Source organism: Lingula anatina, chromosome 10 (genome assembly GCF_051362555.1).
Source record: "Lingula anatina isolate TDL-2025a chromosome 10, LinAna3.0, whole genome shotgun sequence".
Taxonomy (NCBI): domain Eukaryota; kingdom Metazoa; phylum Brachiopoda; class Lingulata; order Lingulida; family Lingulidae; genus Lingula; species Lingula anatina.
Window position 1 is genome coordinate 13971023 of NC_141776.1, and position 13385 is coordinate 13984407.

General features: G+C 37.8%; 2 protein-coding genes across 4 annotated transcripts; one reads left to right on the plus strand and one right to left on the minus strand.

Annotated features, from left to right (window-relative positions):
* The first annotated feature begins 3818 nt into the window (after positions 1-3818).
* LOC106177646 (uncharacterized) lies at positions 3819-8560 on the plus strand. Of its 3 annotated transcripts, XR_015331427.1 has the most exons (6): positions 3821-4138; positions 4388-4541; positions 5664-5731; positions 6324-6465; positions 6924-7755; positions 7806-8560. XR_015331427.1 is itself a non-coding variant. In XM_086997655.1 (5 exons), exons 1-5 carry the CDS (start codon positions 4097-4099, stop codon positions 7355-7357), a joined length of 837 nt encoding a protein of 278 aa, XP_086853781.1. In that variant the 5' UTR covers positions 3819-4096; the 3' UTR covers positions 7358-8560. The 3 variants fall into 3 exon arrangements, 2 of the variants coding, with proteins under 2 accessions (XP_086853781.1, XP_013415936.2); XM_086997655.1 differs by having other exon boundaries at positions 3819-4138; positions 5667-5731; positions 6924-8560; XM_013560482.2 differs by having other exon boundaries at positions 6924-8560.
* A 658-nt stretch (positions 8561-9218) lies between these two features.
* LOC147759645 (serum amyloid P-component-like) lies at positions 9219-13200 on the minus strand. Its single transcript, XM_086997752.1, has 4 exons — positions 12226-13200; positions 11486-11516; positions 10179-10571; positions 9219-9550 (listed from the first exon to the last, which is right to left on the minus strand). Exons 1-4 carry the CDS (start codon positions 12553-12555, stop codon positions 9300-9302), a joined length of 1005 nt encoding a protein of 334 aa, XP_086853878.1. The 5' UTR covers positions 12556-13200; the 3' UTR covers positions 9219-9299.
* Between the last annotated feature and the right edge of the window lie 185 nt (positions 13201-13385).

Below are 13385 nucleotides of genomic sequence, written 5' to 3' on the forward strand. Positions count from 1 at the left end.
GTTTGGTCTTCCTGTGACTAGTGTGAATCTGGCTTTTCCTCGCTCCTGAAGGCAGGAAGTGACAGTGAAACAGTTTGATGGATTTTGTCTTGCCCATAGCAAGTTTGCGACGACTGCCATACATAAACTGAAATACCATCTAGTTGTATGATTTGGGAGAATGACAACCACTTTAATGCGAGTCAATGGGAATTTTCAGTTTACTTGTCTGTTTGACTGCATGATTGTCTCCTAGTCTGTCTGCCTCTGCCTTGGCCTTTTTTCCACGACATTTAACCTGACCCAGCTTTACATCTTTTATCTACACCTAAAAATGTACATTATAATAAGGGATAATTAATTACCTCAAAAAAATTATTGGTGCAGAAACGCGTTGTGCACGAATAACCAATGATCAAGGTCTATCCATGAACTTTTAGCTTTAAAAAAAAAATCGAATCACCATCTTTAACCTCATTATTGTTTTTATAATTAAGAATTTATCTTAAAGCTCTATTTTAATACTACATCTTTATACTTTTATACATATACATTCAATATATGTCTTATATATTGCAAAGAACACAATAAGCCTTTATTTTATTTTATTTTATTTTATTTTTTCAAGTCAAACAAAGAGGGGCAGCGTAAATTCTGGTATCGGCAGGTACTACGTTCGTCCCGAATTCATTGCACGCTGCTCGCAGAGAGTTTGGCTATCATAATTTGCTTCAGGGGTCTTGGTCAGAAGGAGAGCATGAACTTGCCAGCGGACTCATCGCGAAAAATGGTCATAACTCATCTGTGTGGCGTTTAGTGAATCGGTCTATGTCTGCTCTTTGTGCTATTTTACAGGCAAATAAACTCTCTCTCTCTCTCTCTCTCTCTCTCTCTCTCAAATTGATATTCTTTTATGTACATTTTTAGCCATCGATGAATGAAGAAATATATAGACATTCTTATGTGGAATTTTCGTTGGTGCCATTGTACTTTATCGGACCAACCTGCTTTATGCGATTTCATAAAAAAAATAATCGAACAAGCGATATAATAGATAATCTAAAAAATGATTATTTTGATACTTTGATCAAGAGAGAGATAAATATTAGAATTAATGAAAATTGAAATATGCAAATATAAATAAATGCACATACAGGGTAAATAGTTAATTAAATTCTGATTAATTATTTTAGTTATTTGAAAATATTAATCAAAGAACAGATTAACAGATAATTTGTTGTTTAAAAACAGCCCATATAAAATGCATAGATAAGTATATGATAAATAGATCGGCGTGAGTCCCCGTGGAGTTAGGCCACATGTAGAACAGCGGACTAACTAGACAAATACGGCGACCCACTTAAAAGCTTGCCATCTAATCCCCTAATAGACACTGAACAGATTCCTCGCTGGGATTCAAGTGGGTCGGCCATATTTGATCCACGAACAAGTAAGTCCTCTGTTGTGAATGCGGCCTTAGTGCGCATTAGCTACATCAACATAGCTTCTTCGGAACAGTCCCACGGTGAGTGCGTGAGTCCTCTATTCCAGCAAATTCTACGCTTAAAAATATGTCGTTACGCCTTAAGGACATGGCACCTGCCTGTTTATTGTATTGACCCCAATTGTATAGACATATCACACCACCAAGGAGTTTCAGTTGCTCGTGTCTGTGTGGGACTTGATCACATTCCACATCAAAGGCTCGGATAGCGTTTATGGGAGCTTCCGAACCAACCTGTATGAGCCACGAGCATATCTGCAGCTATTTGGCTAGAAGACGTCATCCTCCGGCTACGAGGAAATACATCGGGTCGGGACAACGCGTATCTCTGTACAACACCATGTTCAATAAATATAACAAGACACGGTACGTTTAAAATTGCAAAATGTTAGTACTATTCATATCGTGTGTCTCCTTTTGACTTTTATGAATAACCGAACCATACAGTGTGAGAGTACAAATGTTGGGTGCATTGTCAAATATGCATTTGCAGTCAATTTTTTGGTCACAAAAGTTTACCAAATGCCATCATTTAGTTATAAATAGTATAACTTAGAGAAATAACAAAAGATATTTTTTCATATAACCCGAGAAATGACATTTGAACGAATTTTTATGTTTGCTTGCTGTGCTGTACTAGCATATGTGAATGGGGCAGATAAAAAGTCAGATCAGTAGTTCAAATTTAGTACCAAATATTTGAAAAAGATGCAGCTTTTAGCTCTTTAATGGCTAATCAAGTGATTTATTCGGCTTATCCCATGACATGTCGCTTTTATATGAGTCGTATAAGAAACTAGTAAAACTGGTTATATGCGTTACTGGGAATCCAAGCTCCACCGACACTCGAATAAATCACTGGCTTTGTAATCTCTGTAATTGGTGCGATTTTAAAGCACGTTACTTTAAACTAAGATCAAATAAGCTTTAAACTGGGAGGATATCACATGTTTGTTGTGGAGAGCATGATTACTGCAAGCGGATGAGGAGAAACCTGTTGAGCTCTTTACATACCTTCGAAGAGGTGCAGTAAGTTTCTGTTTAGCTGCTTCCCGAAAATATCAGCTAGTTAGTTGTACTCTCTCTTTCTCTGTCTCTCTCTCACACACACACACACACACACAGAGAGAGAGAGATGGGGGGGGGGGGGGAGAGAGTGAGGGCTATTGTAATGTATTCTCTTGTAAAGCTTGGATCCAGCATGACTGGTCCAAGTGTAAAGGTACGTGGAGGAGGTTCCTCTCCATTTCCTGCTCTCTCTCGCTCTCTCTCGCTCTCTCTCTCTCTCTTTCATACACACACACACACACACACACACTCTCTCTCTCTCTCTCTCTCTCTCTCTCTTTCTGAGTGTGTGTGTTTATAATGTTTATAGTGTGGCAAAAGGCCGCGAAATGATTTAATTTAATAAGTGTACATCTAATGGTAAAATAATAATAATTTTAAAAGTGATACAAAAGTGAAATGATGATTAATGATAAATGTAAAATCAAGTTTGAGATGTACAAATAAACCGGTTAATAACATACTAGTAGTATGTTAAAAAGGTACGTCATTAGAATTAAAATTAAAAGCTAATATGAAGAAAACTACAGAATTAAAAAAACAACTCTCGCCGTCGTTAAAAATTAAGAGTCACCTGTGACTTGACAGTAATATAAACAACCTAAATGTAGGGTAATAAAAGTCGTACTCTCTGCCGACAGGGTGCGCTGGTAGTCTGTTAGAAATGTATTGTTTTATACTTGATTTTTGCATACAGTTTTAGAAGTCCCATATATTAGAGGGTAGTAATTCATGTCCAATTTTGTTACTGCACGTATTGGCAATACTGTTCGGTTTCCCTTTGTCTTTCTCAGTTGCACCGAAAACCGAGTAATTATACATGTATATAACAAATCTAACGTAGCTCTGTAAAAACATGGAAGTATACGTAGAATGCCAGCTATACTTCCATGGTAAAAGTCTACCAAAGTACTATACGTGCAATTAAAACCCTGAAGCTTTCTTATTACGTTATTCCTCTGCCCTGCCCTTTTAGCAATAAGATACATGTATTTTTTTTAGAAAACCAGTCGTAATTGGCACCAGGCATATTTTTCAATATTTGACGTTCTTTTTTACTATAAAAAAATTTACAGGTAACTGAGAAAAACAGCCCAGCAAGGTAAGCACATCTCTGTTTCAGTGATATTTCATGTTGTTGATCCAAAACGTGTGATCTGCTCTTTTGTCACAGCGCAACAGAGCCTCCAGCTAAGGACCAAGACAACTAGGTCAATTGCCCAGGCGGGGATAGGATATTACGTAATGGCGTCGTATCAGCCAAGTTTTTTGAGAGGTCTGCTCACTTTGAGCGCTGAACACCTTTGGGACGGGACACGCGCGGCTTTCCTTTGACCGAAAATTCTAGAACTGACGGATGCAGTTACCATTTGCTTTCTAGTGCATCGACCTCCGCAGATAGGCACTGACGGCTGGTTTGCAGCAAATCACGACACTGAGACTAATTTTTATAACGGGTTCATAACGTGGGATTTTAATCATTTTTTGTTTATCACGCTTACGAGCGAAAAATCTGACACTATTTAGATTTCTTATGAGCCGAGGATGGGTGCCTGTGTATCCTCGCAGACAGATTACGAATACCCAGTAAGTAAGACCGTCCCAAATATGTAACATTCTACGTGGATTATTTATGCACTTTTATGAACTATGATGAATCAGAGCGTACCAAACCTCCATGTATGTGTAAAATAAACAGTAAATGTATCAGATGATGTATGTCTAAAATGCACACTGCCACCGGTTGCCTTAGTGTGATGCATAAGGTGCAATAATCTTATATTTAGGCCTTGTAAAGTTTATCAGTCACAGATTTTCTATCTTCTTATTTTCTAGGATGTCGAGTGTAACGAGAAGACATCTCTGGTGACCTACACGTACAGGTCGGGCATTGGAGACGGACAGAAAGGCAATCTGAGAAAAAATCTTACTGTCAATTGGGACTTCGTGCCAAAGGATCGTTCTAACAAACACAAACAGAAAAATACAGGTGAATTAAAGCTGCCCTGCCCGTCAAGCTTGACACGAGAAAGTGCTTTGAATTTCACTGTATATAGCACGTTTAGGGTTTTTTTTGTCTTTATTCGCTATATCAAGGTGCAAGTATATTGTTTTAACAATCTTACAATTAGGGTGAAGTTTTCATTTTAATCTTATTAACCTTTTACGAGCAAGTATTTTAACTGAAAAATTACAACTCTTCTAAACCATTCTTCGTTATCAATCTTTTGCAAAAATGACCTTACTTCAATGTTGTTGTCATATGGCGTCGCTAATAGAAGGTACTGGAAGGTTACACAGATACACCATTGTTTTGCTCGGTGACACTGCCTGCGCAACCTCATGACCTTGAAATTATATCTAAATAAGGAATTGTTAAGTTAAACGAACCACACAAGTAATTTCGAGCTGATGTGTAATTAATAAATTTTGGTTTTAGTAATAACTGTCCAATGTTTTTCATAGTCCCAAATTCAAAGTAATCTTACAGATAAGCGTTTCTGAACAATGTTTTTTGCAGTGAGTATTATTTACGAAGCAGGGGATAAAACAAATTGGTGATCCTGTGTAGCCGTTTCCCTGTTTTCACAACCGAAACGCCAGATATCCCATTCTATTAGAACTGGAAAGTAAAACGGGTGTAATTACAATTACACGCAAACAGACAACTGAAACAAAAAAAAAAAAAAAAACGTGAAAGAGTGTGACCTGTTGCAAACGAATGGCGTAATGGCAGTGAAGAAGAGTATCGATACTAGATCTATAACTATTTTGACACAGCTTTCATAAGTCGTTGCCACAAAGCTTGTTCTTTTACAGGTTTCTTTTTTTATGCTAGAACAGAGTGTAGGTTTTTTTTACTCTATCGTCAAGAAAGTATAGAATGGAAACATGGGAAAGGGAGGACGCATTTGTACTTTCTATCTTCCAAGTACTAGCTTAATGTTTTTTTCACATCTTAAAGCTGTTTTATATTACGTTTTGCTCTTATTTTTTGATTGTTAGAATGAGAATTTTTTCTAAGGAAAATTCCACAAAACCTGTGAGGATGACTAGTTTTTATTATCAGTGTAAAATTCATTTTACTAATAATTGACGTTTCTTTTTGCAGCAGTAAAGAGCATGCAGAAACTGAAATTAAAGGAGCTCAAAATTCAAGATGTCGACAGGGAGTTCAGGGTATTTGCTTACATGTACTACTTTATTACTTGTTGTCCAATGCAAAACTATACAGTAGAGCTAGATTTATTTATAATTTAAATATCTCAAAGGAGCACGTTGGAATTCTCAAATCATTTCCACAAAAAAATCGTAAATTATGTATATTGTGACGCCATCACTAGACCAGTCGGAGGAATCATTAACAAAATGTACAATGTTAAATCCCTGTTTGTCTGTGGGCGTTGGACGAACTGTTTTTGACCAAGGTTGTTCGGCTGTGAGCAAGTCTTGTGTAAAACAGTCATTTTGGACTGTACATTGAAAATACTGCCTATCAGCCCTATCTGTATCCTTTAAAGACATTGTCTTTAATACCGCACACACAAAAAATATTTTATGAAATCTGTCAATCCTCTGAAATGAAATAATATTACAAAATTCTAAGTTTCAATAATTGAAATTGCATATTCAGCAAATGCATCCTTTTCGTAACATTTTCATAACAGAGTATTGATTTGTAAAAATTTAAACGTTGGCTTCAGAGTCTAGGTTGTTTTCAAATGGTATTCTTGTCAGTTTGTCTGATTTTTTATTTTTATTTCTGACGTAGGAATCCGCGAAAGTTTATAACGATATAGTTGACAGACGGCAAGCACTGACGAACGCTCTGAACAGCCTCCGACCCTTGATGAAACACACCAACACAGAATTCAGCATCCCAGGAGTGACACGAGAGATACAGCGTCAGTTGGGTAAGTGCAAGACATGGGTAAGTGGGTCGATCTTCCGGACATTTTAAAAGAGTTAAAAAGAATAAAAGACACGACCAGAGAGGGGTGCTTATTTATTTACTGAGGTTTTCAAATACAATCGATTATCTCTCGTTTTTTTCATAGACCGGCTTGGGATCTTTAAAAATGTTTGTTCAGTTGCTATTATGAAGTTGAACACATTCCTTAGTGTAAAGCTGTTGTTGAAGAGTCTGAGTTGTTGAAAACGAACGGCGTAGTTCGCAGTCTAGAAGAGCATCGCCAACAGGACAATTTTGACAATGCTAACATTTGGCGTTACCCCAAAGCCTGATCTTTTACAGTTTTTTTTGCATGCTAGAACACGAAATACGCAAAATATTATGTGAAAAACACACCAAAACAGATCATGTTCATGTCCATCGTTATAATTATGCTTTATAAATTTAATGTCATTTCAGTTGATGTTAAGCTAAAAGTCGACATAGACAGCGGAGTGATAACTCCGACGTACGGCGGGGTGTCCGTTGGCATGAAACAGATCCTGTTCACCGTCCAAAACATTTACTCTCACATCCGGGACCTGCGTGCAGAGATTCCCTTTGCGGTCACCTTTTGCCAGAACGTGATCTTAGACGAGGGTCGCCTACGCGAAGTCGTGATACACGCCAACGCCGGCCCTCTTAAAGTACCACGTGCACTTCAAACTCTTGGCGCCAATATGAAGGAGTTCCTGAAGGCGCTTTCGGCGTTGTCTCAGCTTCAGGTGACCTTGGAAAACATGTTTGACGACATCAGAGAAGGACTGCTGATTCTTGGAGGCGGCGGTTCCAGCGGGAACAGAAGGGAGATTTTCATGGAGTCAACGGAGTCGGGGGTAATGGACATGGAATGAGCTCTGAGTGGAGTGTAAAGAAAATGTTTTGAATTGTGCCAGTTGACAATCATCAATCAACAGTAAATCACATTACTTATATTGTGTGGTTGGTAATATTGTTTTCAGATTTCCAGATGTTATATATTTGAAAGTTGAGAAGTATTTACCTCATTGAGCAAATTGAAAACGAGCTCAAAAATTGATATTTTACGGTTTATAACATTCCCCTCTTGGTGTGTATTCACGATGGCAGAACTGTTTTTTTTTTTTTTTTTTTTTTTTTTTTTTTTTTTTTTTGTTATAGTGCTACAAAATCATCAAATTGCCAAGTGTGTCATGACATTTTGCACCTGGATTTTGGCACAGGTAAGCCATGACATTTTGAGCGTGGCTTTTGACACTTAATTTGTTGACAGGTGGGCCATGGCATTTTGAACTAAGTCTTTGACATTAAACTTGTAAACAGGTAAGCTAAGGTAATGACGATAACGCATATATTGTACTATGCCCGTTAATGTTTGCTTGCATTTCTTCATGTTGCTTTTTGATACAAGTTTTACATCGTTTTTATACACGCATAGACTAAAACACTGTATTTAGACGTTAATGTACTTAGCTGATCAGAGATCAAGTGACGACAATTATTTTTGATTTTGTTGTACAAAATCACTCACGACGGTAAAGAGTTACGAAGTAAGGTGGAAAAGCAGGCATTACAAGATGAAGAGTAGTATAGCTATTAAATGGACCTAAGAAACGTGCGTCTGTAAACGAGGTCTGGCTATGAGATAAGATCGGTAATATCCAATATTAAATCTTCGATGGGAACTGAAAAGGAGCTATGCCCACGTCATAGGACATTTAAATTTATCACGATCAAAATTGTTATCAATTTTAAGAATTTAAGAAGATACTTTCAAAAATTAACAGCAAACGAAAACATAATATTTTGGGGAAACAAAGATATGATGTCGTATACTTATCGGAATAAGCAGTGCCATTTATCCATTACTCTCCTTTAAGCCGGAAAGTAAACTTTTAGAAATTCCATCACTCATTGATGAGTTTTTTCTTAGTGTATTTGTCAGAAAAGAGATGGGAATTTTCAGGTAATTGGCGGCAAAAACGACTACATATTGCCGCATAAATGTTGTAATTGTCTTGCGTTTCACCGGTTGTAGTCTCATTTTCAGCAATAAAGTATTGTTTTTAACCAGCAAATCCCTATCGTTTTCATTTTTGTGTCGATGTTATATTAAAATTTTACTTTGGCCAAGACAGCACAGCCTGTTTCAACACTTAACACATTGACGGTTTTTTTTTTAAATTAAACATTAGACATGTGAATTAAAATACTAATCAAAAATCAACTACACTGAAAAAATACTAATCAAAAATCAAATACATTGAATTCGAACAGAAATTTAGACATTTGGCTACAATATTTCCACAGGAAATCCACTTTGGCCTAACACCAAGGTATAACTAGCAGCACAAAAGCCAGTAGACGACAATTGCGAAAGTTTTGTTTTCTAAAATGTTGAATTTTTTTACATCCTAGCTCGACCCAACTTGAGAAGTAACAAGGATCAAACCTTGATTCAGATTGCACCCTTTGCCAGCCAAAGGGGAGGTTCCCCCCCCACCCCCCTCCTCCCCACCAGGGTCTGATACCTGTGCCAGAAGACTCACGCCCGTGACCAGCAATTGCAATAGGGGGTTCTTTTTCTGAAAAAAAAATGAACATTTTACCATGAAACCTTCGTGAACCAAGATAAAATCGTGTACTTTCGTGAACCAAGATAAAATCTTACAGAAAGGGGATCTTTTGCCCCCCCCCCCTCCCCTTCCCTTTTGCCCCCCCCCCCCCCCTCCCCGGCTACGGGTCTAAGGCTGAAATAAAATATGTGCTCTCCTGTTCACTGTCAGCAACACAAGGGTTAACATTTGGATCAAAACTCTACGGTATTAAACAAAAATGACTTTCTTCAACCGTCATTGTTCCTACATTTGTCTTCTTCACACTCTCCCAGTCAATCACATTGCCTCGCACGTCGTCACTTCCGCAAGATGAGGACGCATGCGCGATCGTTTCAGAATCGAGGTACGAATCCCAAACATGGAGGTCGGCTATGCTACCGATGAAAGATTGGCTAGCAACGAAATTTCCTCCTGGACTGTCCTGCTCTTGTCCAAGCATCGAAGTCCCACCTGTGAATAAAATGTATCAGTCTTTTTATTGAATCGCATTATCACAGCAAACGAGAAACCAAAGCATATCCGTTCTTCTTTGAAAATCGATGATAATGCCTAACAGCAATAGACGTGATGCTTGTGCTTTTATTTGTAATGAAAAATAAATAGACTGGTATTATGTTGTACATTTTAATATATAAAGATGTGCCAATGTGTGTTTTTAATATAAGCACGTGTTTTTTTTATATACATTAAGGAATTCCTTGGTTACATGTAGCACAAAAATATTTCAAAACCTAAATAATGATCTTAAAATGTAATGAAACGTTATTTGAAAACTTAATCTAAACGCTATGAAAATAAAAAACAACATTTCACGAGCCAACGTTCTAAAATCCGCTGGGCTCTTGTCACTGACTAACTGACTAATTGATCAACTCCAATTTGAAATTATGCAACCTTTATTTATTCTTCTTAACAATGACAGTATGAAGAACGCTCTCTTAACGTTTGCTTACTATCTAACCAATTATATATAACCCTATGGTAAAACGTTATCAAAACGTTCTGTGGGAGCTGGGTAACTTCACATTCAGAGAAATCTGCGATCGGTTTAATGTTTTAATAAGACTAATCCTCTCACCTCCTTCGATGTTTCTATTAACAGCAAAGCCACTTCCATTTCGTACCATTTCACCATTGAAGAAATATGCCCAGTACCCGCCTCCTGCTGTCCACCGGAAGCAATGGTGGCTCCATCTATCGTCCGACAAGTTTGCAAAAACGTCTGTTAGATCAATTTGTGTCGCATCGTTACGAACAATTATTCTTAACTGATGCGACTGGGAATGGTACAGCAATAGTGAGTTGGCAATGGAGGCTGTGGCATATGAAAACCACGAGCAAGATGGTGCACTGAGACAAAATGCTAACTGGAGTCGCAGGCATATTGTAAATTCGGTCATATTGGGTACTTCTGTTCCCAGTTCTACCGCTTGGCTGGTGGACTGCGGTGAAATGAACTGTAATCTTGTTCCTATAAATAAGTAAAATTATGATGAGTCAGTGGGCTTGTATTTGAAGGTAGCCTACTCTCCATGCGTTCGAGTATCCCCCACAGTCATATTGATGGCTTTCGAAGCTTCCCAATTCAGGTTTTCAAGACAAAATCCAATTAAAAAGTTCGCCTAAAGCGAACCTATTGCCGTTATCTAAAATTCTTTTCAGCCTCGTCGGGAGAACCATTGCTACAGGTAGGTCGCAACAGCACAGGACCGGTAAACAAAATACTAGTACCTGGCCATTTGTGTGCAAAGGAGGCAATGCACATGATGGCAGATGTCGTTCTATTTGACTGGCCAGTCATTTAAAACTACAGTATTAAATAAAAAAGGAATAATGACATCAAATCCAAGTGAAGGGACGGGCCAAGCAATAATTCTTGAGTAGAAAAAAGCTACTCTTTACCCCAGGAAGTTTCATTTTGGAGGGTAAATCCCTTAGAGAGCACCTGTAAGCTGACGCTACAGTCCTGAAGGTACCGCTAAATAGTAAAGCGACATCGGGGCGACATTGGCTTACATGTAAATGCTAGCATATATGCCTATTAGAAAGAAAATTTCAGAAAAGGCGTACGTAAAAACTAAATCTTATAATTTTTTTTTTTATAAGATAAAGCCCATATGTGCCAATGTCTGTTTTACGAAATGAATTTTTAAGAAAGTGGGCAAAATCACCTTTGCTTATTCTTGGTCAGCATTATCAAATTATCAATAACAACTTAACAAGCACTACCAGAGCGGATGAATGTTAATGCTAGGTATCGCTTTGTTGGTGCTAAATGACTTCTTTTGTTTACCAAAGAGCTTCTCTCTCTCTCTCTCTCTCTCTCTCTCTCATACACAAACAGATGCATCCACAGACACACACAGATGCACATACTGTACTTACGTCCTGTCGAGGAACACGGATCGCATGTTTTCTGGAAATAGATGTAACAAACAATTAAATACATTTTAAATTATATACAAATTTTTGCCAACTTCAGCTTTTCATGCAAGCGCGTGTTCCAAAACATTTTTTTAAAAATGTTGGGTCCTTCAGCAAAGGAGCTTGGTTCAGCCAGGCGAAATGTATTATTTCTTGCCTGGAAAAGCCTTTGTATTTGTATGTCCTTAAAATCCAATTCATATTCTTATTTCCCCCTTTTACGTTTTATAAAATGCATTCATTTGCTTTATGTGGTGTTTTTAAGTTTTTCACGATAAATGACCACAAGCTCATTCTAATGACATCAAAGTTGCCCCCCCTTATACAATGGTGATAAAGGTATTATAGGAACTCTTCAAAATCTCTCGGCACTACGTGTAATCTTTGTATTTGGATTTTTCTTTTAACACTATGTTTCAAACATGACATAGGGCCTATGCATGTCATATGATGCTAGTCGAGTGCGGGGAGTTATGGATGTTCCACAAAAGATCCAACCCGACCCCTTGTAATAACATGGGCAGTTTTAAGTTTTAAAAACTTTTAAAAGCCCAAATCCTCATTTTTTTTTTTTTTTTTTTTTTGGTTTTCCTTAAAGCTTAATCCTTTAAATATGAAACAATAATAAACGCTCTTTCATATTTGAATGGTAAATGACATGCCACGAGCTAGGCTTACAAAAAGAAGGAAATGAAAAGTACCTTCTGCCAGACCTGTAGGTGCTGGTCCGTTGATGGCGTCCGTGAAGAATTAAACGAGCACATGGTTTGGCACGTCTTATTACGGGTATCAAAAGTGGCAAAGTGACACCTGGTATCCCGACTACAACTTGCCAGGCAGGGTATAAGGTCAAACTTCTCTTCTGTCGTCAGGTCATTTAGGTCAAGAACAGACTCATTTTCACCTGCGGAAAAGGCAATTTGGTACGACGAGCCTCCTGTCGTCGACGTTGAGCAGTCCGATGAAGACGGCAATTCCTTGCAGGCGGTCAGGATAGTGAGAAGTTGCACGATATGAAAATGCAGTCGCATGGTTAGATGGAGTAGTTTACGTTGGTGAAACGTATGGCACTTTTCTAATAAGTCTTTAAAATATAGTTAAGTTCTAATGCAAAAAGTGTCGAAAAAACACTCCAAAGTTCTCAAAAGAGTTCAAACATCTACAAGCGTCCAAAACCCCAATTCACTCTGCTCATAATTCTTGGAAAGCTTTTAAAACATAGCAGATTTACAACACCGTCATCCTGTGTGGTGAATTTCCAGAATAAAAGCTTGGTAGTCCAAACTGTTTGTCGTTATCACTTAATCAAGATTTTGCTGCGAATTATTGACTGACTTGAACACCGCGATGACATGGACAAGAAATGTGTGGACATGCTACATTTTAATTGACGTTGGCTGCATTGTGCAACAACGTAAACAGAGATATTGACATGGATTGTTACACGTCAATCAGTTTTTCTACGATATCAGGGTTTCATTAATGTTCATTATTGTATAATTAGCAGGGATTGTGATCTGATATCCGTGAATGGGTGGTATGATAAAACATAAAATTGACTAGTGCATTAAACACCGAACAGGACAGGAGGCGATGACAGTGTTTGACCTTGCAATCGATAGGAAACAAATCAGTGCTGATGACGTTATCAATTAGTCAGGATATTGACATTAAGGTATCGAGTTAAACTATTCATTAAAAACAAATAAAGATTTTTGCTCTCAGGCAGTGTTGTTTTGAAGACCTCAGAAAGTGATATCGACCTCAGTCCAAGCCATAATTGCATGTTATTGATCGCTCACAGCGCCACAGTGGTGAGTAAAAAAAAAAAGACTTTTCATGACGTCACACACCTTGTCGT